This window comes from Dermacentor albipictus, chromosome 9, assembly GCF_038994185.2.
Source record: "Dermacentor albipictus isolate Rhodes 1998 colony chromosome 9, USDA_Dalb.pri_finalv2, whole genome shotgun sequence".
Taxonomy (NCBI): Eukaryota; Metazoa; Arthropoda; class Arachnida; order Ixodida; family Ixodidae; genus Dermacentor; species Dermacentor albipictus.
In genome coordinates this window covers 54,373,622-54,401,098 of record NC_091829.1, presented here as the reverse complement: position 1 = coordinate 54,401,098, position 27,477 = coordinate 54,373,622, and the positions used below count along the sequence as shown (strand labels likewise).

Here is a 27,477-nt window from a genome sequence, read left to right as displayed (position 1 = left end):
CTATATGGCTTTCATAAGTTATTTAAAAAACCTTCGATACAGCATATATACCAGCGGTCATGCAGGCCTTGTGTAGTCGAGGAGCACATGAAGCATGCCTTAGGAGGTATCCACAGGGATATCAGAGGCTACCGAAGTTCTTCACAAGTGTACAAATGCCGATAAGAAGAGCGTTAAGCAAGCAAATAGGATGTCTCCAATGCTGTTCACTGCACGCTTGCAAAATCCGTTCGAAAGAAGGATTAGGCTTAGTGTGCCAGGGAGTATCTCATCGATTACCTGTTTGCAGGAGACACTGCCCTGCTCAGCAGCGCCGAAGACAACTTATAACAAGGACTGAGAATATGCGACGTAGCCTGGCCTAACGGTAAGTTTGTTTCATTGATTTGAGGAAGTGATAGCGTCAGCTCGCAGTGTACATACATCCATATCAAAAGCATTTGCATGATATGTTCTAGACGCCACAATCCACAGAGCAGCTATGCAAAACTATGTAAAGTGACGGCGGAGATAAAAGAAAAGAGCAACTTTATTTGTAAACGACTCCTTGGTAGAGTTCTCGTATGCGGAGCCCAACTTCGGTGCTGTTGTGGCGCTGGGTTCAGATGACTGGAACCGTCAACGTGGGTTGCGTGTCTTACATGTTGTGGCAACAGTGTCGGGTGTAACGCTTGCGGTGGAAAGCGGTACAGCTCTCTCCAAGGTGCAGGGCAGGGAGGGTGGGAAGTTGGAAACGAGTTATGAAAGGTGGGGACGGGTGGAGAGGAGAAAGCGGCGAGGGCTGTCCTGGTGTTCTTTCAGGGTGTTCGAACAGTGTTGTTCTTCTTTAGCTGCACCTAAATTAAAAAAAAAAATGGTCTGTGGCAGACAGCACAGTTCTAACCCTTGATCTAAATTACCAGATGAGGCGGCCATTGCTTCTAGGAGAACTCAATGTGTTTAATTGATTAATTACCGTGTGATGCTAATTAACTTTTAAATTGTTTATTTGGCGCCACGTATATTAATCTACGAAATGTAGCAAGTGAGATCGCGAGGCCTATGCACTTAGGACGTATCGTCTGCAGTGCACCACTTCCGAGATGTTAAGATAGCATTGTCGCGCCAATCTCGGAGGCCACGATTCGTTGCTGCGAGAACACTCAGAATGCTGCAGCTTTGTGCCCGCAGCTGCGAACGCCATCTGGTAGCACTAAGCGTCCATTGTCACCGTCCTGCATGTTCTTACACGGCGGAATCTAGTTGTGTGCGCCTGACATGAATCTTGGCGCCAAACCGTAAAAACTCGTATTCACTGCGAGGTTTCGCTCTCGACGCATACTTCATTCTGTGCGAACGCGATACACTGCGCTCAGAAGCCACGTGACCGACTGTGGCGACGGTTGCCCGTTTATCGCAATGATGGCATGGTGAACATGCGTGTGCAGTGGCAAGGAGGCAAACGTCGCGAGATAACTAAAAGAATTTGAGGATCCCCGCTCAAATCGGAGAGTAATTTTTCCAGATGAACTGCGATTGTGTTCGACGCCGTCGGTCATGCCCAGAGCGGTAACTCAGCACTGTTGGAGGCGTCTACGCAAGTATATTTTAAATCTGAGCCAAGCAAGCAGTGATGCAACTGTAATTCTCGAGCAGCTCGACCGCGACGGGCACACTGTAGACTGCAGAGCCAGACCTGTTGGTGTCGCCGCATGTAGCCCAACACTTAGCTGAAGAACACCTGCGTCGGAAACATTACTGCCTCCCTATGACAAAGTAAGTAGTTTCCCCGTGGTATATGAGAAGGGTTACCCAGCTTTCAAGCCTTTCTCGTTAGGCTGGTGTAGTGAGTGTTGTTTTTCTTCTTAGGCAGCGCGTGCCACTTACGCTTTACTGTAATTGGCGCTGATAGCTTAGCCTCCGTCCTTTAATGTGTAAGCTAGACTATGGCCAGCCAATAAGCCACTTAAAGTTTAACGCCTGCGCTAGCACAGATCGCCCACAAATCGCACAACCGATAGACGGTGCAAGTTATAGTCGGACTTCGTTATGTAGACAACTGTCCTCATATCGTGTCTAAATTTGTCTGCTGCGTTTCAGCGCGCATAAGGAAGCATGCCGAGGGCTATGTACTTCTGTGAACACCGATTTTTGTCGCTTACTAGCTGCCCGTGCTTCTAGTCTTTCGCTAACATTTGAGAGATGTTTATTCTACTGCCATGGTCACCGCGACGCATGCGGCGTGTAAAGATGTACTATAGCCGCGCCGCTCTTTGACGCAGGGTGTCCCCCTCTCAAGATGGCGACGGTAAGAAACCACGCCCCCCGCGGTCGAGGCTGTCAGCTAAGACGGCCGAATACCCGCTGCGCAGCTGGCTCACGGAGCGGGACCTTTCCGCGGGCGGCCCTTCCCCAGGCACCACGCCCAAGCAGAGCCCCGTCAAAAGGTTAGTTTGCCGCTGTTGAAAAAAAAAAAGGGTTGTTTGTTTATGTTCGCCGTCATAGCACTACCAAAAGAGGAACTTTATTGGCAGAGAGGTGGAGAGAGGTCGGCCTGAATGACGTGCCTCTGGCCTTTTACTCTACAATGAGCAGGCCTATGTTTCTGTGCTTCTCGTACGTGCAGGCTTCACGGTATGTACATCTTTGCTGGCAGGGGCCGATGCTATATTGCAGCATGACAATCTGCTCCTATATGAAGTTCTGTTCTCGTACCATGCCGGCTAGTTCCGGTAGCCAATTGGCGGGGCTAGTTACAGTCGGGTATGAGAGCCCGTTCTACGGGAGCGGTCTCGGAAATCCTCCTCCAAATGATAAAGGGTGTTAAGCAAGAGTTTACCAGCTCTGTTTAAGGAGGACGCAAGCCTGCTGTAGTGCCGCATGTCCAGGGCCCTCCCACAATCTTAGTCACAAAGCACGAGGTCGCGGGATCGAATCCCGGCCACGGCGGCCGCATTTCGATGGGGGCGAAATGCGAAAAACACCCGTGTACTTCGATTTAGGTGCACGTTAAGGAACCCCAGGTGATCAGAATTTCCGGAGTCCCCCACTACGGCGTGCCTCATAATCGGGAAGTGGTTTTGGTGCGTAAAAGCCCATAATATAATTAAAATTTAATCTTAGTCACAAATAGGCACGGCGTAGCCAACGTGCGTGGTGCCGATGTGATGCCAGAAGCCCGCCACACATTTCGTGAAATGGGCGACTGGCGTCGTATGTGGAGTAATACTGTCGCGGGGGAAGGGACGGGTACGTCAAACTGGATGTTGTGTCAATGACCGAGCTCGGGATCATGCACTATCATTGCCTGCCAATGGGACCCACGGCTTCGTGGGACCAAGATAATTGGCAGAACTATCTGTTGGTGCGAGAGCTGTAGGAGACCTTTTACATCACGAACTTCCTCAGCGACACTCCTGCTTATCTTCTTTGGGCATGAGATCAAGCTGTTTTACAGGCTGCTACGATTTTTTTTAAGTACTGTAGCACGCATGTGCGTTTGTTATCTTCTGACACCGTTCTCGGAATACAATTGAAGTTTAGCGCCTTTTCTGTTTCGCTTTACTCCTTTCTTTTTAAGCATTTAATTCCTTGAAGCGCTGCTATGCATTACATAGTATTCCATAGGAGCCCAAGTGTGTAGAAAATGGCGGTGTGTAGCAACTTCATTTGTACGTCACGACTGGAGGTGAAAGTCTGATCATAACTTTATGCGCCTTGGCGCCTACGTTTAAATTTCCTTGAAGTCCGCCGTTTTCGACCGGTACACAACCTTATTTTTTTTTCTTCTGTTCCTTTCACCTTGCCAACTCGCGAGCGTGTCTTAAACCATGCTTTTTTACTTAAGAATACAAGGGAATATATAGAGATAAATGAGTGTCAGAGAGGATTAGAAACGAGCTATTCGCCTAACGATAACACCGAATATACATGACAGAACCAAGTAATCATGTTTCGTGGATGAAAAGTTATGGTTGGCGAGTGGCCCGGCAAACACAGCCACATAACAAAAATCTACGCGAGTCCTATTGCGAATATTATTTCAATACACTTCTGCGCAAAAACCTTACTGCACATCAACCGTTATCAGGCGAGGCAGCGTTGCGTCATATTACTTAAAACGCATTTCTAACCTACCTGTTTTACTTCCTGTAGTGCATTCGCAAGTTGTAGGGAGTTAACGAACACTAGGCGATGTGTCTGTAACGTTCTGCATTTTTCACGTGCTGACGATGACGTCAGCACGTGAAAATGTGATTTTTCACGATGACGTGCTGCATCGGACGCAGCACGTCCGATGCAGCAGCGTACAGATGCACGATGCTTAACACACCGTATTAGCATTTGCCGTGAAATGCGAAATTCGGGTTGAAACGAAATTCGGGGTGCGGAAATCATGCGAAATTCGGGGTGAAGCACACGGCCACTGATTGAACAAACACGCAACGAAATAACGACCACGGGACAAGACGGCGCGCCTATACGCCAGAAGCGCCATTCTGCACGACATAAAAGCAGCAAGCGATTTTACATGCGCCCGCTAATTCATGTGGCACTTGCACTGGCGAGAAGTTAATGTATTGTAAAATAGAAAAAGGAAGGTAAAACGTACATTCCGCATTTAATATGGTAAATTACTTGCAAGAAAATTGCATTATTTCGCAATATATCGTATGATCATTTTCCATTTTCTGGCCCTATAGTTTTGTCACTCGATACACCGCGATCAGCAAATGCGGCTGCGTGGGCTGTACAAACTACGAGACTTCGACAGACGTTCGACAGAACGTTGTGCCTGCTTACCCAGAGGCATGGATGACACTTCAGTGTTTCCGGCCATCAAGATTGGCGAATGTATATATATATGCCTTGACGAGGTTCGTCGTACGTGTAAGGCCGGTTTGCACGCGGTTCCTCACTTCGTCGTACGGAAAGAATAGCTGTTGTTTTCCCCGCTTTTTTTTTTAATTTCTGCATAGGCTATTGAGCACCAAGCGACAAGGCGGCGGTGCGGAGCCTCAGCCGCCTCCGCTCTCACCCAGAGGCGGTGACACTCGGCGGCCGGCCTGGATATCGGAGCTGGACTGGCAGGAGGCCGGCTCTTCTTCGGGCGCCAGGCCGAGCCCCGTGAAGAGGTTGGGTCCCGACTCCCGACCCGCCAAGACGGCGCGAATGCAGCGCAGGACGGCAGCGGTGACGGCCACCGTTTCGGGCATGCCTCGCCGCCGCCGCTCGCACGAGGAGGTGTCCCGACAGAGCCAAGCGCTGGCCAGGCTGAGCCTCAGCGACCTCGGAAGCGAGGAGGACGACGACGACGTCGACGTCCACCAGGGCGGCGATGACGCCGGTGGACCCAGTGGCGCCCCCATGCAGGTGGACCATCCCGCGCCTTCGTTTGCCGGATTGTTCGACGAGACGGCGAGGTCGGCTTGGGCGTCAACGCGCCCGATTGCGTCGTCTGCTTGCGCCGCGACGGGCGATCCGGGCCAGCAGTCGGGAGACGACTCTTCTTCGTAGACATGCATTGGAATCGTTTCCTGCTTCGGAACACTATAGGAGACGCCGTCCGTGTTGGACAAAGGAGCTTATTAGCACCCTGAAATTTGTTGTCACGTGGAGACTATAGCTTTCTATACGATTTTTGTAAAAACTATGAGCTGCGATGGCTTGCCGAGTCGCGGCTTATGTTCGATTACCTCCCCCGCCCCTTCTCTTTTTAGTATATTTTACGCTTTTTGCATTTTGTGACTGCGTGCCCTATTGTACGTATAAACGCATCTGACTTCCTAACTATTCTTGTCAGCCTCCATTTTCTTGTACACTCGCGCCAGTTCTACTCGCATCTGCCGTGATGGGCTTTCGCACCACTAACTATACCTGTTTCCCAGCCCTCGGGCCTGGTATTAGAAGTGCGGTTGCGCAAGCTTTTCGGTGACTCATGCTCTTCTACAACAATTGAAAGCCTGGAGTGGGGGTAGGGACACAAACCGTGTACAGAGAGAGAGAGAGAGAGAGAAACGTTTATTATACGAAACAGTGTTCCGAGCGAGGACTGGTATCACCCTGAGGTGGGAAGGCTCCTTATAGTCCAGGAACCCTCTGGCTTCGACTGCCCTCTTGGCCCTGGCAACGAGTTGTCGTTGGTCTTCCAGGTCCCCGAGGGATAGTTTGGCCTCCCACGTTTCGAATAGGTCGTCTGCTTCTATTGCTCGTTTTGCGTGCGTCTCTGGTTGCATTTCGCTGCCTTCATGCCACGGGCATTCCAGGAGCAAGTATGCCAGAGTGTCGGGTACGTTGCAGAGTGGGCAGAGGTAGCACAAGAAAAAAAAAATCTCGCATGTTCGTTGTTCTTGAGCAGCTCGTAAGACGCATGTGGAGAAAGGAAGTCAAAAGTGCGAAGCCGAAGGAGAGCTTCGAGTTGTTTGTTTCGCTGTTTAGTAGTTTATGGTTATCGCGTTTAACGCCACGCTACGTTCCCCGGCAAGACAACCTTATGTGGGCGATCGAGCTTCAGCAACGCCAACTGCACGTAGCCGCGTTAACTTGCAAGTTGTATAGCACGGAATAAGCAGGCGAGATAATGCATGTATTGACATCCCGCGCGATTGTGCTGATGTCATGGTATGGCTGCTTTTCGGCAGGAATGACGCAAGTTTATGCCTAATGTAGGACAGGTTGGGTTAGCTTCACCTGACAAATAAGGGGTCTGAAGGAGGCACACTGCAGAAACAACTGCGGAACGCAAACTCAACTGAAATACACACTGCCATTACCGCGAAGTCCGCAAGATTTTACCTGAAATTATACCCGAAATTGTATGTGAGTGATGTGTGCCGCGTGTGCCAGCGGGAGAGGGCCACCCTGACGCACATCCTATGGGATTGCACCAAGTTCCCCAGTGAGGCTTCGACAAGTATGATTCCGCCGCGACTCGCGGCTGCGGCGGAATGCTACGACCACGAAAGCCAAACCTGGGCCGTCCAGCAGGTCTCGGCGGCTCTTGAAAGACAAAGGCCGAGCGAAACCGACGGAACGTTGCTCCTCAGGGCAACCGACCGCGGGAGTAACACGCGCTGGAGTTGAGTAGAGACCGCCCCCGGAGAAGACGTCAGGGCCCGCTTCACGGCGTCATCTAGTCATGGTGTAGTTCTGCAGGCGACATGAAGTCGTTTCTCTCTCTCACCTGAGAATACTGAGAGTACGTAGACTTTCCTAGTGTTTACATGAGTCTTGTTAATAGTTCCCTGGGGCTACTGCCTTGCAAGGTCTTGTGGGCCATAGTCAAACTACTTGTGTAGCTTTTAGGCCAAATGACCGTTCATTGTTTGACTCAAAAGTAGCTCTATTTGATTTCACGCCGCGCGCATCGGTTAAAATAGGGCTGAAATTTCCCATAACTCATTCGGCACATGAATGAAAGCGGTTTGGAATTCCGAATTCAGCGCCACATCAGAATTGATTCCTTACGAACTCGCAACCGCCTATAGTCGGATACAACTCAAGTCTGCAGTGAGGCCCCGCCCACGCCCTCGGAACCGCCAGCCACCGTTCCTCCGCGAGGCTGCAAATAGTTCGGACTTCAAACTTTCCCTGTTACCTAAATAAGGCGGTTACCACAGAAATAAACTTATAAGCGTGTAATTTTGTACGCTTTCACTTGTCTATCATAGTGGAACGGCGAAAGCCTAATTCTTCGCTGAACTGAAATAAAAGGCATGCTTCGCTGAAACTATTTATTGTCAAGCTGCACTTCAGTTGGTAGTGACGTTTCACGAGTAAAACGGGGTCAGCAGTGAAATAAACTGTGCCGCCGACTTTTGAAGAGTGAAAAGCTTGGACTCCATACTGTCTGTCCGTGTATCTTGCACACCTCATCACCTCCGCCGATGAAAAGACTTAAAGAACAGCAGACGCTCCGGAGGTATCAAGTACGACGCCATCTTGAAATGGTCGCATGGCGACGATTTTGTTTGCTTTTGTGATTGGCTGGCGGAGTAACAATCCCGCGCGGTCCGTGTGCCTTGGTTGCAAACTGCTGTTTTTTTTTTAAAAGTTGTATCCTTCTATAGTGCATTTTATGCCTACCAAGAACGATATTAACGTCATTCGCTACCGACCATTTAGGTTTGTAGCGAATTAAATTCGCCTCTGTGTTACTGTCTTCACGTTGTCTAAAAAACCTGCGTAAAGCCACGTCTCCGTAACTAGATAATCTCTTTCCTAAAACGGGATTGTCTTGCAAAAACGCCGAGACTACTGGATTTTTTTTTATTGCGATAAAGACTTGCCCTTAAGGCATAATTGACTACTGGATTTCCACAGCAAACGAGAACGGCATTTCAGGTATTTATTGTCGCGCAAGGTCGGACGCGCGTTGTCTTCAGTGCCCGGACGAAGACTGCTTCGACGACCGGTGCTCGAAGCCGGAACTCCGGTCTTCGCTGCCCAAGCCTGCTTCTCGGGCCATGGCGTAGAATGCGGACTTGTGATTCCGCAGAAGGTCGGCGGGGACACCGACTTCTTGTATCTCGCCGGACTTCATCACGACAATCCTGTTGGACAACACGGAACACGGAACTCCTTACATTTGCAATGGCAGTGACCACGGAAAGTCTGATGGCTTCTGTGAGGCTACATTAAATCGCGTGGTTCCGCATGCGTCGCAATTACATTGAGAGTCAAAAGGGTGTTAGTTGATTCATTCTGCGAGGATTGTAGCAGCAGAACTTGAGGGACACGGACAACAGCAGGAACGTCTAGAGCTGCTGCGTCCTCGTCTAGTCGTCCATTCTGTGTCCGTGTCCCTTAAGTTCTGCTGCTACAATCCTCGAATACATTGCGAGGTTTTGCGTTCAAAAAACCATGATTGCATTGTGCGGAACACCGCAGTGGAGGACTACAATGTTTTACCACCTGAGGTTTATTTAACGAGCTGTTAGATCTGGGTACACGAGCTATATTTGTTTTCTTGCTTTTTCTCGAGCCCGTCAGAATGTGTGTATGTGGAGGGAGGGGAAAAGGAATCGCGCGATGATATGCGCGGGCGTGTCCGATTAGTGTAGTGTGGCCATTGTGGGTGTGGCTGCAAGTGTTTATGCGAACATATTGCGGATTTTTCCAAGCTAAAGTGTATGTGGCGTTGCGTCTTCCTTGGAGCTAAAGGGGAACGTGAATAGGATAACGGACAGCTTTGGCGAGTCCGGTTTTCTGGTATGCGGAGGTGGATTAGGCAAATCGCCGGGTGGGTGGAGTCATAAATGTGTAGTATTCTACTTTGCCGCTGGTGTAAATGTTCAGCAGCGGCGTGGTCGTGATTACGCCGCTGCCGATAATATGAACCAGCAGCGAAGCAGGGTATACCTGGTTATTACTGCAATATTAGCTCTGCGTCACCATGTGGCGCTACCAATCCGGCCACTCACGTTTAGTCTCCGCTCACCCGGCAATCCTAAAGCCCTTTAAACTTCGTAAAGTAGCGCCACGCTTTGAAGAATGCCGCCTCCTTCTCGCGCGCTCTGTCCGAGGCCGACGCCGCGTCGCTATTACCCTAATAGCATCACGTGGGCCCTCGCGCCTTGCTTCAGCGCCATTTTCGCTCGAAAACCGTCTACGGAGCGGCGAGGAGCGCATGTTGGCGCCGTTGCTACGCTCGAGCAGTGTAGGTGGCACCACGGTCGAGGAGAGAGCGTGAAAGAGAGGGAAACGAGGAGGAGTGAAGGCGGAGGAGAAACCACCACTTCCCACAGTTGTTCTCGTTCCATCAGCGCCATCTCACTATCCGTTCCTGTTTAGTGTGCTGCTGTTAATTCTCTGCTTTTCAAAAATATCAGGCAACAAAGTTAGGTGAAGTGATTGGGTAAAGCTGTAACACCTTGCAGAAAGGTGGTCCAAAGCTGTGTCCACAGCGTCTCCTCAAGTGAACTTCCTTTCCCAACCAGGTCGAGCCGCTCAGCACCACAATGCGACGGTCAATTTGGTGGAGACGGAATCGGACAACTCGGACTGCATGATAGTGAGCTCGGTCAGGCCTGCAGTGCCGGCGCGGTCGAGGACGCCAATTGTCATCGAATTGTCTTCCTCGGACGAAGGAGATACAGAGCGCCGCACCACCGCACCAGCCACGGTTGCGGCGGCGGTGTCGACTACGCCCTTGCAGCAGCCTGCCCGGAGGTGCAAGCCCATGCCTCGAAAGAGACGCTTGCTCCAGTTGTGGTCCAGCAGTTCGGACACGTTAACGGCAAGTGACACAGACTCCGACGACGGTGGGGTGGACAGGGCAGCGCAGCGCCTGCAGCGGAGAGCGGCCATGATCCGACGTAAGCGGTCAAGGGGGCGGCCACCTCGAAGTGTCGGGGCAGCGCCAGCCAAAGCAGTGAGCGGCGGCCCCTCTTTACCTGCTCGATCTGCCGCTGTTGGAGACCACCCTGGCACATCTCTGTCGGGCCATCACGTGCGAGAAAATGCATTGCGAAGGAATCGGACAAAAAAGCCTGTGCCAACGACGCAAGGGGTGAATTCTTCTGACGAAGAGTACTAAGCCAGGCATTATGCCTCTTTTGTGGTACACTGTGGTCGCAGTGCGGAGTTTAAAAAGTGTGATAATGTGCGATGACTCGTTTGCCTTGACCAAAGCACGTGAATGTATCCTTTTATCGTGCGGACCTCTCTCTCTCTCTTTTTTTTTGTCCAATCCATACTTTTGCGTCGCTCTCTCGAAGCTCGCACATAAGCACTGTGCAGGAACTTGCATGTGCAGAAGTTATACCGAAGAAGCCCCACTTAAAGACTGTGCAAGGACAGTGTCCTCAGCGATTAGTGTCCTATGCCAGAGACTTAGCACGCCTGTAAGTTGAAACAGGCTGCACGATGTCACAGTGTATTTCCACGTAGTCGAGTTTCTGAGTGCATAGGTCCCAGGTATTTCTTAAAAGGCCTTGCAGGTGACAACATTCCGGAAGAATCTGCATTGAATGTGATGAGTTTTGTTTTTCCTTCGCACGGTGTTCCAGAATTTGGGCGGAGCAGAGTTGGACTCGAGCTTTTCCTCAACATTCTTCAGCAATGTGCGTAAGATGCTGTGGTTGTTCATGACTGGTACAAAAGCAAGACGAAGCAAGTTTGTCATGGCATGAAGAAACGCCTGGTTATATGATTCTGCCAGCTTTACTTTAATATGTTGTGACTGTAATTCAACAGTACTGATCTTTCCATTTTGGTGAAATAACCTTTCTTTTTTCTTTTCGTTCCTTTATCCCCTGCGAGAAAATAAGGTCAGCAAGAACTTCTGCAAGGTTGCGATTCCTGTTCAATGCAGAGGCATAGAATTTTCTGGTATGTAACACAGGAGCGATTCGCATGCAGTTCCTAAAGTGCTACCTTCTAGAAACGGGTGCCCACATTCGGGGCGTATTGCTTTTAGATTGCCATTTAGTAGCATGCATCGTGTAGCCCAAGTCAATACAAGAACCTTTTCGGCAGCCTTTGATTAGAACTGGCGCAGTTGTTTTCGGCCTGGCAGTGACATTTGTTCACTCAAGCAGTGTTGCAGTAGCGGCAGTTCTCCCCGCTTCCACGGAAGGCACAGCCTGGACTTATGTGGGTGTGTTAATGTACCTTTTGAAGCACCGTACACGACACCTAAAATACAAACTGATTCCACGACTCTTTTGCGGACAGTGGTGCCGTGAAAAAGAAGACTTTCGCACAAGCGTGTGCAAATGTGAGACTTGGATGCACCGTGCATGACTTTCATTGTACAGTGAAGATCACTGTCCACCACTTAACGGTGTGTATCATTGTCGCAAACTCTTCTGTCTTTGTAGAACGAGTGAAGGTCTTGCAAATTTGACATATTTGGGCAGCAAGTGAAGCGGTCTTTGTCACGGCAGGCAGTTGTGCATTACCTTGAGTACCCAACGTCGAAAAAAATTTGTTTGTGTGTCAAAGTGGTAAGGGCAGGAGCACCGAAGCTGTGAAGTTGTTGAGGCATGCGTGACTAGTTTAGTTTCCATGGCGACAATGTTTAGTTCAGTGTTCCTATGCAACACCTCTTAACAGCCTAGTGTTGTTTGGAAGCGCTGCCTTTTTGCGCTCAAGGTCTGCATTTTTTTTTAATTCACGAAGCAAAGCATTAAAGGTGGGCTTTAAAAAAAAAAACTGGCGTTGGCATGTTTCAGTCTAGCACAATAAACAAAACTCCTACCGTGTATATATAATCATTGCAGTTGGCTTGGTTTAGCCATATTGTGAACTGATCTTGCCACTTTAGTCGCAAATGTTTGACGGCACCTTCGGGTGTTCCTGCAGCAGAGTGGGAGGGGAAGAAAAATAAATCTAATAGTGCAAGTACTGCACAGCTTTTCTGATGGCTTGTTATTCCCTGAAATCTATGGTAAAATTTATTGATGATCTGGCTAACTTATATCAGAACTCCATTTCTAACATAGTCGATAATGTTAACTGGAACACCAGTTCATTTTGCCATAGATTTATGAGGACATATTTCTAGAAATTAGCACTAACCACAGGATTTCTGCTATATTGGTACGATGCATCATTACTGTATCATTTTAACTGTACGATTGGAACATGAGCTCTAAAGTGATCAAATAAAAGTTATATGAGATCTTGTAAGTTAACTTTCTTGTTGCGAGTAGAATTGTGCTAATTTTCTGTGCTTTTATGTTTTAACGTTTTATTTCAAGACAAAGAGCTGCAACATATACTGCAATACCAGTGGCGTAGCCAGAAATTTTTTTCGGGGGGGGGGGGGGAGGGGCTCACTTTGCAGCTCGGCGTCCTCCTCATAGAAATTGTTGAGGGATCAAATACATTAAACATTATTAATAACTGCGTTGCCATTGCCAGAGATGCTGCAAACGAATTCTTGAACGCTATGCACTGTCAAGACAAGTAAAATAGGCACTTTTTCATAAAAGAATACTCGTATGTCTCAAAAATAGTGCCCGAAATAACTGATATCAATGTTTCCATATTTTCGTTATGTTTAATAGGTAAAGCAAGTATCACACGAACTTTAGAACTATATCAGTTTGAAACCATCAAAGCGGTGTATGTGGCTGTTATGAAAATTGTAAAGACCGTGAAATGAAGAAATTAGGACAAATATTTTAATAAAACTTTGTTAGCCTCCCTGCCTATCTCTCATTTGCATCTCTCTCTTTTCTCTCTCTCTCTGTCATTCAAGAACCTTGTTTACATTTTTGTACATATGCAAAGACCAGGGAAAAATGTCAACAACCCTGTGCTTTTCTAGAATGTATTGCGCAGGAGCAGCTGTCACCGGTCATGTATTGCAATTGCTCCGAAATTATAGTCGCAACAGGGAGCACATATAAAAAGCAAGAGTTCTGCAAAATATACATGGGTGAGTCCAATGAAAGTGAGCCAACGCGAGTATATGACAAACGGGGTACTTTATTTAAAAGTAGTCTCCATGAGCATTTAGACATTTCTCCAACTAACAAGTCGCGTGATTACAGTCTCGTAAAACTCCTTGGGTTGCTGCTTCAAAAAGTCTGTAACTGACTATTTCACGTCATCGTCCGAAATGAATTTGATTCCCTTGAGGTATTTCTTTCAAATGCTCCATCATGTGGAAGTTGCAAGGTGACACGTGTGGGCTGTATGGTGGATGTTGCAGCGTTTCCCACTTGAGCTTTGCCATTCTTGTATTAACCTCATCAGCGACGTGGGGACGGGCATTGTCGTGGAGCAAGGTGACCCCATTTCTCAATTTTCCACGTCATTTGTTCTTAATTGTGACATGCAGCCGATCTGACCTTTCACAATATCGGAAACGATCGATGGTCTCTCGTGATTTAGCAAATTCGACGAATAATGGCCCCTGACGATAGAAAAAAAAGTCAACACCTTTCCGCCAGAAATGATGGCCTTTGCTATTCTTGGGGGTAGTGAATTTAAATGTTTCCACTGTAAGCTTTGCCATCGTGTTTCAAGCTCATAGTAGCGGCACCATGATTCGTCCTTGGTAACAATTGCAGATAAAAAGTCCTCACCCTCATTGTGATACCGGATTAGATATAGATACATAGAAATAGCTTTTATTTCCAGAAATGCAAGTGTTCTGGTGAATACCAAAGGCTAAAAGCTGTTGGAAAAACAGCTCGACTGGGCCGATGGTCCGTTACAAGGCATACATGGTGGTTACATAAAAAATCGTAACATTGTTAGACACTCAGAATAAATTAATGACAAGTGCACAATAACAAGGCCGAAAATAATAGAGACTAAGAAAAAAAAACATTTGATACATCAGAAAAAGGGAGTATGTGTGTAAGGGTTAGTTAAAAGCTAACAAAATTAGCCCTGACAGACTAAATAAAACAACCCAGTGTATGAGCGCATTAAAGAACCTTGATCCTCACACCTGCGTGTCAGTTTTGTAAATGAGAGATGCCTCTGTGCCATGCGCATGCCTCACAGATAATGAACCGAACCATTATTGTGCAGGGTGGGTTGGCTCACTTTCATTTGACTCGCCTTCGTACATTAGAAATGCAAACATACAATGGGATATACAGATGTGAAGATACAGCTTGATAAAGGGCAAAAAAGTGTCACTGGAAACAAAGTTCACTGCACATATACACAAAACCTCGCAACAAGGTATTTAAATATACGTATAGGTCTCCAATAAATCTATGTATCTAAGAAAAAGTCGCTATATATGATGTGTCGACCAAGGCAAATAAACATGTTGCGCAACCACAGATTTGCAGATCATAGCCCCCCCCCCCCCCACCCTCCACTTTCCCTGATGTATCGTGCGCGACGGAAGGCGGTGCGCTTCCTCCCCACTTTTCTCCCTTGCGCACACAAGACTGTGCCACCATCGTCGGCTCACCCATGCCCCCCCCCCCCCCCCCCCCCACGCTTTCACTCGCATATGCAGCACGCGGCGCGCGTTCACAATGTTATCGCTTTTGGAGTTTATACAGAACATGAGGGCGACGGCAGTAATGCACCTGGAGTATGCATGTAACTGCTATCGCAATAATATAATAAGAGTATCCATCAACTGAAGCATCCCGTGGTCAATTACTTTCCGCAAAAGAAACAAAATCGAACTTTCACCATGTGACAATTCGCTGGGCTGCAGCAATGTCTTTTTCTTAGGTGACGCGGGGGGCACCGAAATGACATAATGGAAAGGAAAGCATGTTGGCTACAATCGAATGCCTACTTTGGTCACCTAGTGTGGCTACTGAAGGAATATTGAAGAAAATGTGAGACGCTTGGTCCACAGAGAATCATACGCATAGTTCTCGGTATCCTACACCGGCGAGACAAAATTTTCCGGTGAGGTTGCGCTCAAGCAAACGCGTTGCAATCCGTCAAGTCCCCGCAGTAATGGCAGCGAGCGACCATGCATTATTTCTTTTTCTCGTCTGCTACCCAGAAAGCGTCCAAAACTCTGCCAGACGAAAATACGCTCGGCCAGAGGAAAACGGAATGTGCATTGAAGTGCGCCGCGCTGTGGTCAATGCAGCATGAGAAAAACGCATGCGCTTTGGCTGGTTCGGCAGCCTGCGGGTAGCGAGGAAAAAAAAAGAGCCTCAATGTGTCTTTGTGAATAAAAGTCCAAGTAGAAAAATAAATAAGAACGTAGTTACCTTTGTTTGCTTTAGTGTCTTGACATGGATGCTTTGGCGCAGGTGAAAAAAAATAATGTTCATATTCTTTTCTCTGACATGACGGCACAAATGAGCCACCACAATGCTCCACCACCACAAAGCAATCGCTGTACAACTTGTCTGATAGTGCGGTGATTTGGCGTGTCTCGTTGTATGGTGGTATGGTTCTATTGTACGACTTTAGAAAAGTCAATGCACCTTCGGCATCAAATGTTTATAACATTCAACCCACAAAGTTACGGAACTGAAAATCTAAAGCACAACTTTGGAAATGTCGATGCACCTTTCGCATCAAAAGTTTATTAGCACTTTATAGCCATAAAGTTTCAGAATTGAAATCCAAGCCCTCCCTAGATTTCGTTGCCTCAGCGAAATCCCGCGACAAGCCCGCCCGCCACGCCTTTGGAACTTTGTGCTCGGATGGAGCTCCTTGGTGTTACGATATGCGACTCCTGGTGCATGGGTGTTGCCGCGAAATCCAGCCTGATTTTGCAATGTTCGCGCTAAAATGTTTTTTCGAGCGTGAAAAGGACATGCTAGACAAAATCTGGCGTGATTTCCAGCGCTGGGGATTGCTTTCGTGGGCGCGCATGACAGCACGCAAAAATTGGGGGGTGTGGCTGAAGCCCCATAAGCCCGCATCCCCCCCCCCCCCTTGTCTACACCCCTGTGCGATACATTCAATTGTAGCCTGATCACTGGTGTTTTGGATGGATGTATAGCAGTAATAATTGCTCAGATAATTTGTAAGAATGTTTGTGCGAAATTTCAAAGAAGCACCTTAAGGAACACAAGTAAAAATAATAATTTGCTATATTTATTGTAAATACTGAGAGCAAAAAAAAATGTGTACCTGGCTCCTAGTTCCCAACTTTTGCGAGTTAGATCACGCAAAGAAATTTATCATGAAGATTTATTTGTTGGTGTCAATACAGCCTATAGTAATGCTTTTACTATGTGGGAAGGCAGTAGCTTCGGAAATGTCAAAATGGGCAAGTTCCTATTGTAGAGGGAATATTTGTTCTTACTCCTTGCAGCATGCACCTTGCTTGTTTTTCACTGTATTTTTAGGTTCACGAAGCAGTGCATGGTTGTCAGGTGAGGGAGCGTGAAGCCTCCTCATGCTCGAAAATTGCGTTTGATCAACATTTCTCTGCAAGCAAGGTGGCCTAGCATGCGTTCAAGTGGTGTTGGAGCCTCCACGTGCTTTGTTCAGTTCCTGTACAGTTGGTGTCCAAAATGTAAGAGAATGACAGCTATTCAAGCTTCGGTTGAAGGTCGGTCTGGAATTTATTGCGTACTTTTGTGTGAGTAAACACCCTACGTGACAAGAAGGGTTGTGCGTAATACTTTGTACATATGCTGTCGAAGCATTGATGTATAAAAGCAACCCAGTCTGGGGAAAATAAGGTTGCACTTGATATTTGTCAAACACATTTGTCAAAACAATATGCATTCATGAGCATCTACCGTTTGAGACATTGTTAAAACAGCGTATACATCACATTGGAAAATTGACAACCTGTGAGAAGCTTCTGTCTCTTCACTACTGCTTTCACTTAAAAAGTATGTTGCCTAATTGACCCAAGTGCAAATTTTGGAGTCTTTTTTTTGTGAAAACGTGCTACAAGCACCTGAGGCTAGTTTTGACAGTACCTTCAGTAGAAGTTTTATTTTCAGAGATTCCCCAATCTGCCAAGGATTCTCAAAGCTGACAAATAGTTAAAGCTCAGTCATCATTTCAGGTGGTGCATAATGTTGCTAGTAGAAGAATTCCAACGGAAATGTTTAACAACGTGTAGAGAGGGAGAGAACATTTATTTCAACCATCGAGGTCGTTGCTCCTGAGGCCGAGTGGGTGGTGTCCTCATTGCAGGACTCTGCTGACCATACTCGACAAACTTGCTGGACGGGCTCTTCTTGGCTCGCCAGGGTATCACCGGTCAGCTGTAACTCGCTCCGCTCAAACGATGTGCTAGGCGTCTTTAAGTGTTGAGGTTTGCCCCCGCCCCACCACGAGATGTGGAAAAGCGTAGGGTGTGCGTCACCGCACCGGGGTGCTGATGCTGCAACATGTTGGTGGACACAGTTTGCTGTACATTCCCAAACCTACACAGAAACAACAACGCATAGAAAAACTGTTGATCGAATTGATCAATTTCTATAGGTGCAGTAATGAAAGCGTTAACGTCACTCGGCAACTTGCGCCTTGCAGGCCGTGTCGAAGTATTCCAACCGTGACATGCGTGCAAGATCTACCATGGAAGACCTTTAGTAAGTCAGTTTTCGTAAAAATGAATAACCTGGCATATCATGTGCAGTGATGGAATCTCGACTTTGAATTATCGTTGTCATCAGAAAAAAAAAGTTCAGGCATATAGTATAAAGCCAGCTGCCCAAGTTTTTGGAGTGTGGAATTAGAAAATAAAAACCAAGATTATGTTGCATCTTAGCCAGTGAACCCATTTTTCGGGGCTGAATTGGGATGGTCACGTGAAGTGTGCAGCAGCTCATTGGCTATGAACTTGTGCTGCAAGCATGTCGCATGTTTGATCATGACCACGGCGGCCGCATTCTTTTGAGGGCAGAATGCAAAAAACACTTGTGTACCGTGCATTGAGTGCACATTAATGACTCATGGGTGGTCATAATTAATCCAAAGCCCCCCAACTATAGAGTTCCTCATGAGATTGTGGTTTTGGTGTGTAAAACTGCAGAATTTTTTTTAAAGCTGGAACAACTGGCCAACTGGAACAATATTTTGGAGTGCGTAAGAAGCCTAGTTACATGTAGCGTAGATATAGAGCACTATCTGTGCAATATGTTTGAGATACGAGCAGATACATCATGAGAAGCTCACAAAAGTAAACGTTTCTCATAGTGAAACCAGAGTCCTTTAATCCTTGTTTTCATAACAAGCATTAACAGAATCTGGTGAAAGTAAATAAATGCCACTACTGCTCTCTGAACCGTCAAGCTCATTCCAGCTGTAAAGACAGATTTCCGAGTCTGTGAAGATTATTTCTATCTGAAAAGGAGAGAAACTAGAGGCAACTGTATGGAACTACACAAGCACCATTAGAACGGGACATTTATGATTTATTACACATAAATATCAACGCCTGATAAAGATTATCAGGCCTTTACAAGGCTTGATATCTTGTACAAAAGAGAATGACCATCACACATAATCACATAATGCGATGCTGCTTTTAAATATCTCGGCAATGTATAACGAGTGTTGCACATTGGCAATGACATTCTGGCCTTCAGTACCTTCCTATACAAAAACTAAACTACAAATAATAATCTTGCCAGTTCACAGTGACTGGCCATGCATAGTACTGTAAAATTTTAAAGAAAAGTGATGTGGACGTCCCTGTGGAATGGAGTGGAAGCTCCACCTTTGTGGCTTAGACAATGATACGACTGCACCTTCTGAACATGACCATATGTGGCTGAGTTGATGGTTTAACTTGTTTGCAACTGAATCTAACATTTGGTAATCTCATTTGTGCATATCCACACAACTTCATTGAGTAAGGACGGCTGTGACACCAGCCTTTGTTAATGGTGGAAAGCTTTCAAAAGCAAGCTTTCTTTGACTCTTCCACTGCTGCTGCTGTGGCTGTCTCGCATGCCGCATGGGGGAGGGTTCAGAGTGTGCATATACATGGAAGGAGCGTGGCAGAGAGGAAAGGCGCCGCAAGAAGCTTGTTTCGACCTTTCCATGGTGTCCCATGTGCACAATGCCCACTGCACCTGCCTGAGCGTCACCACATCAACCTCTTGATAGCTGTAATTATCTGTGACCCCTGCAAATGCATTGCAGAAGTGCATTACGGAGGTAGATAGAACAGTAGATAGGAGGCTGGAAAGGAGGCAGGGAATGGGTAAAGCCGATGCAGTTGTGAAATGAGTGAATTGCCACCCTTGCTCTCAGTTCCCATATATGGGGAGAGAGCAGGAGAGAGAAAAGGTGAGAAAACGCTACTACAAGACACGGCAGTGGTTGCGGACGAGCTGAATACGTATAGGTTCAAGGTACGACATGGTACGTTTCTGCTATATGTGAAATAAAATGCACGCAAACTTGTCACGCTGACAACTGATGCACGGCGTGCAGATGCGAAGCTGCATTAAAGCACCGTAGCGTCTAGGCGCCTCTACAGAAGCGGTCATACGCCAAATCAACACTTGTACACATGCCGTGGTGGCTTTGTAACTGTGGCGTAGCCCGAGGGCACGAGTTCGATCTCGACAATGGCAGCTACATTTTGATGGGGGCGAAATACAAATGTACTTAGATTTAGGAGCTCGTTGAAGGACTCCAGGGGTCAAAATTAATCTAGTCCACCACTACAGCGTACCTCATAATCAGATTATGGCTCTGGTACTTACAGTCCCATCATTTAACACTTCTGCCATGATGCGATGTGCCATGCGAGGCAATGATAATGCTTAACCCTCTCTGAGATTATGAACAATGGCGCACAACAATGCCTCAAGCAAATGTCTCCCTGTGTGTTCTGTGTACTATGCAGACAAAGGGCAGTGGTGCATACAAATCAATGCTTAACATCAACTCGGCACTCTCATATTGGACTAAACGTTAAATAAATTAAACACTTGCCATCAGCATCACTGCTAATTATCATCATCAAAGCAAACAGCACAGAAAGCTTCGCTTACATAGATTCTGTCAGTGCATGGGATCCACAATTTTTATACAAATGTTACTAGAGGGAAATATGACACAAATGCATATGGAAGCTGGAAGTATTGTGGATCAGCCAGCAGATGAATGATGGCTGGGACTTGGATATATCTAACTTTATCGTGACTCCAAACTTTGTGACATTGCAAATAGATCATGGTCGACAAAGTATTGTGTTACAAATGTAACAATTCACAATAACTATGCATGTGCTGAGAGCCTGATTGCCTTCGTGTGTTCAGAAAGATATGATCGCTTGGAAAGTTAGGCCAGTAGAGGCACATAATAATAAGCTGCAGGAACGAAGATTAGACAAATACATGTAACTAGCAATCATTCTCATTGTAGCTGAATGATTGGGGCAGCCGAGTTCCGCCTAGTAATTTTCATAGCGAACTGTTAGGTAAATAGCAAAATAATTGCATCATTGCACCTATAGTGTTGCAAGGAAAGCGGCCAAAGGTGTGTGAAAGAAGCGGACATGCGCAACAGCAACCATGAAAAGGGTAGCATTCACAAGCGTACTTAATTCCTTTATCTGTACTATATGCAACACCTTGTGTCATTGACATGGGACAGCTGCAACAGTTAGGATCGGTGCTTGATTCACCAAAAGGTGCACCATCATTACCAACACCTCAAAAGTTGCTGACGATGCGACAGACAGGAACACACAATGGAAGCCAGCATTCCAGAAGGGCGAACTGTGACTAGAACCAGAGTCATCGCTGCGCAGCAGCCTTGATTTGGGAGCCTGCCACGTCAAGCAGTCTGCTCGCATCCGCCGAGTCTTCGCCGACCTGGTCAAAGTCGAGCAGCGCCTTGCTAGCATGCTTCTCGAGGTAGTGCTCCTCTTCGGGAAGCAGGCTGGCCTTGAGCTTCTTGAGAGCGGCGAGGATCTCGAGCTTCTGCGGTGCCAGCTCGTCCTCGGTGAGCCGGCCAATCTTGGCGTCCCTCTGCAGCTGTGACAGGCGCTCGCGTAGCTGGTCTGGCTGCTTCTTGGCGAACATCCTGATCACCTCGGGCGTCCGGAATGCGTCGCTAATGGCCGCCTAAAGGGGAATGTGAAACGTTCACATGTGAATGTGAAACATTGGATAGCAGTAAACGTGCCATTGAATGAAAGAAGCTGAAGTGAGGAACAGCGCATCAGCATCTGAGCAATGAGTGTTACGTAACCAGTGTACGGTGGTCATAAATGAAGATGTGAACAGGAACGAATGTCTGTTATGCATAATCACCTAAGAGTGTGCCATGTAATTGTCCTGTAGCGGCTTTCTAAACATAGAGTAGTTTTGGACAAACCAGGGTACGTTTTGGAGTGTGAATTCAGCTGCTGTCACAAATGTAAGTGAACATGAAAGCCTGGAGCAATTTCGAAATTGTTCGCATTTGAACTTAAGAGCACTGCAAAGTGCTTAGCGATTGAAACACAATACTTGGAGCTTTTTCCACCACCGAGCCGGTGCTGTCACATGAAAGTGAGAGCCTTTATGATGTATTGCGACAGCATTGGGCCCCTCGGTGATCAAGCGCACACTGGCGGCGTAAAAAGTGTCTGCCACTATGTGATCCGAGTATCGCATTTCAATTGCTGAGCACTGTACATACTAGCACTGACTGACAAACTTGCATGTCGAACATTAGTTTAACATACTTTCCTGTCAGTGAAAGGAGATAGGTATATTAAGTCACAGCTTACACGGATTTGTTACAATATTAGAACGGTTTTGCAAAAGGCGTGTTCACAAATTTTTGTTATAATTCATAGGGGCATATAATATACCAGTTTTCTCTGCTTTAGATGCATTATTAAATGCAGTTTCCAGAATTTTGATATCATTCTTTATTGCAGAGTTAAAGTTGCTGTTAAAGTTGCTAACATGATAATTTGCATACTGCAGTTTTTAACACACCTTATGAAAAAGCTACTGCCTAAATAAAAGATTCCGCTTCCTACAGATACTAGACCTTAACTTCTTTTTTAAATGTAACAAACCTTATCAAATTCATTTCAGTGTTTGCGGAGAAAAATGATTTCTCCTTTCCAATGTATTAAGGTAGGAACCCCCAACCTAGAGTTTCTTTTTATTGCATTTCTTTTTACCCCACTTCTTTCTGTAATGCCTCCAGGCTTTGAAAGTGTGTGAAAAAAATAAAAACATATTTTAAGCAATAAATACCGTTCCTTTGTAGAGCGCTCAACATGAGAACAGTGTTTGTAAAGGTCAGAGTTGTTTTTTGTGCCATAACGAGAAGTGCAGCAGTTCATGTCATGCTCATTTTTAGCATTAGACTGTCAATGTTAAAGAATGTTCAAAAGACCAAAGAATGTTAGAAATGGAGTACATGAATGTATGTAACTGCTAGTGCAAATTACTCTGAGTAATTGCTACCAAACAACACCTGATATCACGGCTCAGCCAAACATAATATAGCTTGAAACAATGAGCTTTTCTTTTCCAATTAGCCCAGCTTTTACATTAGCAGAGCGAAGTCATTAAGCTGTGAGCAGACTCTGGCTAGCTCGGCTCTCTTTAACAGGTCAAGGGAAGGTGCACTGTATTTGTGGATAAAGCTTGTTTTTAATTCTTAGTCTGTTACCAACTATAGCAACTCTAGCATATACACTGCATGATATTTGACCTGTGGCTGTGACTAATAGATAAGGTGCCTGAACCATTTTGTTTATCACACCCAATGTGCCGGTTACCTCTGATAGGAAGTCTGGACAACTTGTCATTTGTGCTTACTTTAATTGCGGCGCAAATACTCCCACAATTTGCATCGTGTTAATTGCTAAATTAGCATTTGCTGTTTCTTCCTTAATAGCTGCAATGTGGTGCAACCATTACATGGTTGTATGCAGTTTGCTAAATTCGTTGCGACTCTTCTTTTGTGATGCTGTCGGTGAGCTTCAAAACACTCCATTACTAAGCGTACTCTGAAAAGCGAAGTACAGCCACAGTCACACTCGTCTGAATGGACTGAACGCTGTGCTTCCCAACGCAGCTGTGACATTGACTGTAGGCTACGAACTCTCTCTCGCCGAGTTAGCTATGCAGAGCCCAGAACACATCAAAGCTGCGTTCCCCATTCCACTCGTGACACAGACAACGTTTTAGCTACAAAACACCCATTTACTAATCAAGCTTGTTGCGAAGAGCGGTGCAGGGCTTACAGCCGCACTTGTCTGAATTAGCTTGTGAACTGGGTGCTATATATGCTTGGCAATATAGCTTGACTGTGGGCTCGCGGAGCACCACATTACTCGACGCCGCAGCACGAACAATGTATCGCTCCTCGCGTTGCAGAAAAGTTATTTCGCGTCCGAATGTCGCGAACTCCAGAGTTCCGAGTGGCCGATCGGCGACCAAACTGAGAAACTCGGAATGAGCGCCTGTGTCGTCTGTTCACACGTCTGTCTCTTTTTCGCCTCTTTCAGTACGGATCCTAACAAATTAGCCTCAGCGCGCGCCTTGCTACCACTGCTACCTTCAAAAATGTGAGCGCAGGAAGTCGTGCAGTAAAGTGAACTGACAATAATAAAACTGGTGTGATCGGCGCTGTGGCGACTCTCAACCGACGACCCTGCGTGTACGCGTCTCGTTCGGCTCACCTGTATGGCGAGCTGCATGCCGCTCAGCTGGTCCACGAGAGTCATGTCTCCGGAGACGATCTTGGCCAGAGACAGCTGGAACTCTCGCAGCTGTTCTAGCGTCTCGCGCTTGGTCTCCTCGTACTCGTCCTCGTCGAGCTCGGCGCGGCACTCTTCGAGGTCGCCCAGCTGTGCCATAAGCCGATCGAGCTGCTCTTCGAGCCGTTCCTTCAGCTTGCTCGTTTCGGTTTGACCGCGCGACGCCATCGCGTGCGTTGTTCGTTATCGTCCACGAAAGAGAACCGGCAGAGTAGCAGTAAGCAGAGAAACGATGAGCGGCGTCGCGTGAAGTAATCGAGTCGACTCAGGGGCGTTAACCCTAGAAAAGCCGCCTGTGTGTGTCGACGGAGAGAAAAACCGGAAGAGAAAAGAGTGAGGGTGTGGTAGCCGTCTAGTAACGCGCTTAATTTACCAACGCCAATAACGGGACCGAGGTCGATGCTATGAGTAGCTGCGAGCTGTCTGCGATGAAAATAAGCTTCGGCTGGATTGGACTACGCCTCAAATTGGATTGTGCTTCCTGAATTTTGGCGTTAACTAAAAGAGAAGTAGTAGTTCAGTGTTCACTAAACGTTAGTTATATTATAAAGCTGTTACTTCGTAGCAAAAATTTGGCAGAAGGATTAACAGATGTAGACGAGTTTATGCGACTTGCATCGTCATATGGTTGCCTGTTTTTTTTTTTTTCGGCGGTAAGTTTGAAATGTGTGTGCGGCAGCAGTCATGGCACTGTTAACATACTCACAATTCTAGGCATAGTGTATCTGGAACTCTAAACTCCGGCGTCTTTCATAGCTCCTTTGTAATTTGTCGACGTTAACAATGCTCAAAAGTCTAGAGAGAAGGGATTCGCTCACTGTACAGTCACGGCGAAGTGCCATCGCGAGATCTGGCCACTGGTTCCAACTATAACTTAGCTTTAGCGATGGGGAAGAAAACTTACGCTTCAACTTGAGATACAAACTCTTGTTATGTTTTCCCGATATCGAACGATAGCTAAATCGGATACGATAACACTGCGCCGTCAAGTTGATCTGCGCATTTAGCACTGTTTATGTTCACCCTGTGCGCAAGTTGTGAAGTCTATAACCCTGTGGGTAAGCTAAAGAAAAGTAGGGGAAGGGTGAAGTGCGCCCGGGTTGTTTTGACGGCTGCTCACAACATACCCGTCAGAAATGGCGTATTTTGTGGCCCTCCAGTTGTGCTTGCGACACACCGTTTGGCTCTTTCTTGCCGTTGTGCTGTTTTATCTAAGCCTGACGCGGACTCAAGATCAACGAAATAGAAAGTGCGTGAAGGAAGATCGTCCACGACAAACACATGAAAGTGGGCGCCCAAGCGATAATCACTAGACGGCAAATTCCGTTCTCATCAAGGAAGAGGAGGCGTCGATAAAGCGGTAGGTGAAGTTTAAAACCATTTTCTGCGTAAATAAAGTTCGAAACGACCTCAAGGAGGATGCATTTCTGAGCTTGGCATGCCAGAACCCGTCCACCTTAACTGTTGACCTCGGCTGCAGCTGCTGTAACCGGCTCGTGCCCAAAGCATTAATCATTGAAGACTGCGGGGGAAAAAAAGGGGCGCTCGGGCTTGAGTAAATGTTGACCGCAGAACTGTTTAATATCGGGAAGGAAAATGCAATTGTCAGGTTCTTCTATTCGTTCTCGATCACATCTTACTAGCGAGAGTTGCTGGCGCGTATAATGTGGCCACCGGAAACGCCAAGCCCGTCCAGGATAGCGCTACAGAGACAAGCGGATTTCGTTTCTTGATCGGTCGTCTGGAAGCGCCGAAAGAATGGCGCTGTCATACGCTTGTTCTTGTATTTCGAGGCCTTTATTTAAAGGCAAGTACAAGAAGCTACATGAATGGCGCTTAGTTGCAAACACTTCAGTCTGCCATTTTTAAATGTGATCTACAACTTTCGTATTGGCACTTTCTTGGAGAAGAGAATATGTAGAAAGTTAGGTAATGTATTATACCAATTAATTTAGTTTGCAAAACGAAAAGAAAAATACCGCTGGTTTGGTTTCAGCCCCCTATCACTATCCGCCGTTTTTAAAACATTGGCTTCGAACAAGCCCACCCCGCACTTGGCGAGCGTTTTGGGCAGGCCGTCGAAAAGGTGCTGTAATTATTCATCTGTTTTGTTCTCCAGGAATTGAGGCTTCGTACCATAACTATAGAGTCGGCAGCTGCCAAAAAAGAAAGCAATAAAAGGGGACACAGAATTTTCGTGTCAGTATACTTCTTTAATGAACTTTGGCCGTGTATCCTGTTTTTGAGGTGTTTTATTGCAGTGTATGCAGTGCACAATTGCAGTGTTTACTTTTTTTAACGCGAGAGCGTTAAGGAGCTCGTGTCGCAGAAAAGTCGGCGTCGGCGGCGTAGGCTGTGAGCGAAAAATTCAGAAAGGCAATCTTATTTTGCTTTTGCATTTTGAATGTTATATCCTCATTTGAATTTTGCTTCTCTCTCTCCCCCTGTACGTAACTACACCTTCTGGCAGAGAGGGCCTTTAGGTAAGAGTAATATTAGGCATAAATCTGGCCTACAACACTTCAGTGGACCTAATGAACTGAAAGCCGTTAGAAATGGAACATATTCATGTCAATAACCAGGCATTTGAGTTGCCTTCACAATTTAGCCAATCTTGCTATATGGCTTTCATAAATTATTAAAAAAACCTTCGATACAGCATATATACCAGCGGTCATGCAGGCCTTGTGTAGTCGAGGAGCACATGAAGCATGCCTTAGGAGGTATCCACAGGGATATCAGAGGCTACCGAAGTTCTTCACAAGTGTACAAATGCCGATAAGAAGAGCGTTAAGCAAGCAAATAGGATGTCTCCAATGCTGTTCACTGCACGCTTGCAAAATCCGTTCGAAAGAAGGATTAGGCTTAGTGTGCCAGGGAGTATCTCATCGATTACCTGTTTGCAGGAGACACTGCCCTGCTCAGCAGCGCCGAAGACAACTTATAACAAGGACTGAGAATATGCGACGTAGCCTGGCCTAACGGTAAGTTTGTTTCATTGATTTGAGGAAGTGATAGCGTCAGCTCGCAGTGTACATACATCCATATCAAAAGCATTTGCATGATATGTTCTAGACGCCACAATCCACAGAGCAGCTATGCAAAACTATGTAAAGTGACGGCGGAGATAAAAGAAAAGAGCAACTTTATTTGTAAACGACTCCTTGGTAGAGTTCTCGTATGCGGAGCCCAACTTCGGTGCTGTTGTGGCGCTGGGTTCAGATGACTGGAACCGTCAACGTGGGTTGCGTGTCTTACATGTTGTGGCAACAGTGTCGGGTGTAACGCTTGCGGTGGAAAGCGGTACAGCTCTCTCCAAGGTGCAGGGCAGGGAGGGTGGGAAGTTGGAAACGAGTTATGAAAGGTGGGGACGGGTGGAGAGGAGAAAGCGGCGAGGGCTGTCCTGG

General features: G+C 46.7%; 2 protein-coding genes across 2 annotated transcripts; one reads left to right on the top strand and one right to left on the bottom strand.

The window, feature by feature from the left end:
* The first annotated feature begins 1,305 nt into the window (after positions 1 to 1,305).
* LOC139049899 (uncharacterized) lies at positions 1,306 to 5,769 on the top strand. The gene is made up of 3 exons (XM_070525774.1): positions 1,306 to 1,755; positions 2,262 to 2,426; positions 4,959 to 5,769. The coding sequence occupies exons 1-3, from the start codon at positions 1,748 to 1,750 to the stop codon at positions 5,494 to 5,496; spliced, it is 711 nt and encodes a 236-aa protein (XP_070381875.1). The 5' UTR covers positions 1,306 to 1,747; the 3' UTR covers positions 5,497 to 5,769.
* A 15,116-nt stretch (positions 5,770 to 20,885) lies between these two features.
* On the bottom strand, positions 20,886 to 24,630 carry LOC139049901 (protein LZIC-like). The gene is made up of 2 exons (XM_070525776.1): positions 23,993 to 24,630; positions 20,886 to 21,425 (listed from the first exon to the last, which is right to left on the bottom strand). The coding sequence occupies exons 1-2, from the start codon at positions 24,236 to 24,238 to the stop codon at positions 21,096 to 21,098; spliced, it is 576 nt and encodes a 191-aa protein (XP_070381877.1). The 5' UTR covers positions 24,239 to 24,630; the 3' UTR covers positions 20,886 to 21,095.
* Between the last annotated feature and the right edge of the window lie 2,847 nt (positions 24,631 to 27,477).

Bases quoted from the DNA above. Each gene is read 5' to 3' on its own strand.
- LOC139049899 (XM_070525774.1), top strand. The intron at 2,427-4,958 runs GTTAGTTTGCCG...ATTTCTGCATAG, and splicing joins AAGCAGAGCCCCGTCAAAAG to GCTATTGAGCACCAAGCGAC.
- LOC139049901 (XM_070525776.1), bottom strand. From the start codon at position 24,238: ATGGCGTCGCGCGGTCAAACCGAAACGAGCAAGCTGAAGGAACGGCTC. The intron at 21,426-23,992 runs GTGAGCCGAACG...ATTCCCCTTTAG, and splicing joins GCATGCAGCTCGCCATACAG to GCGGCCATTAGCGACGCATT.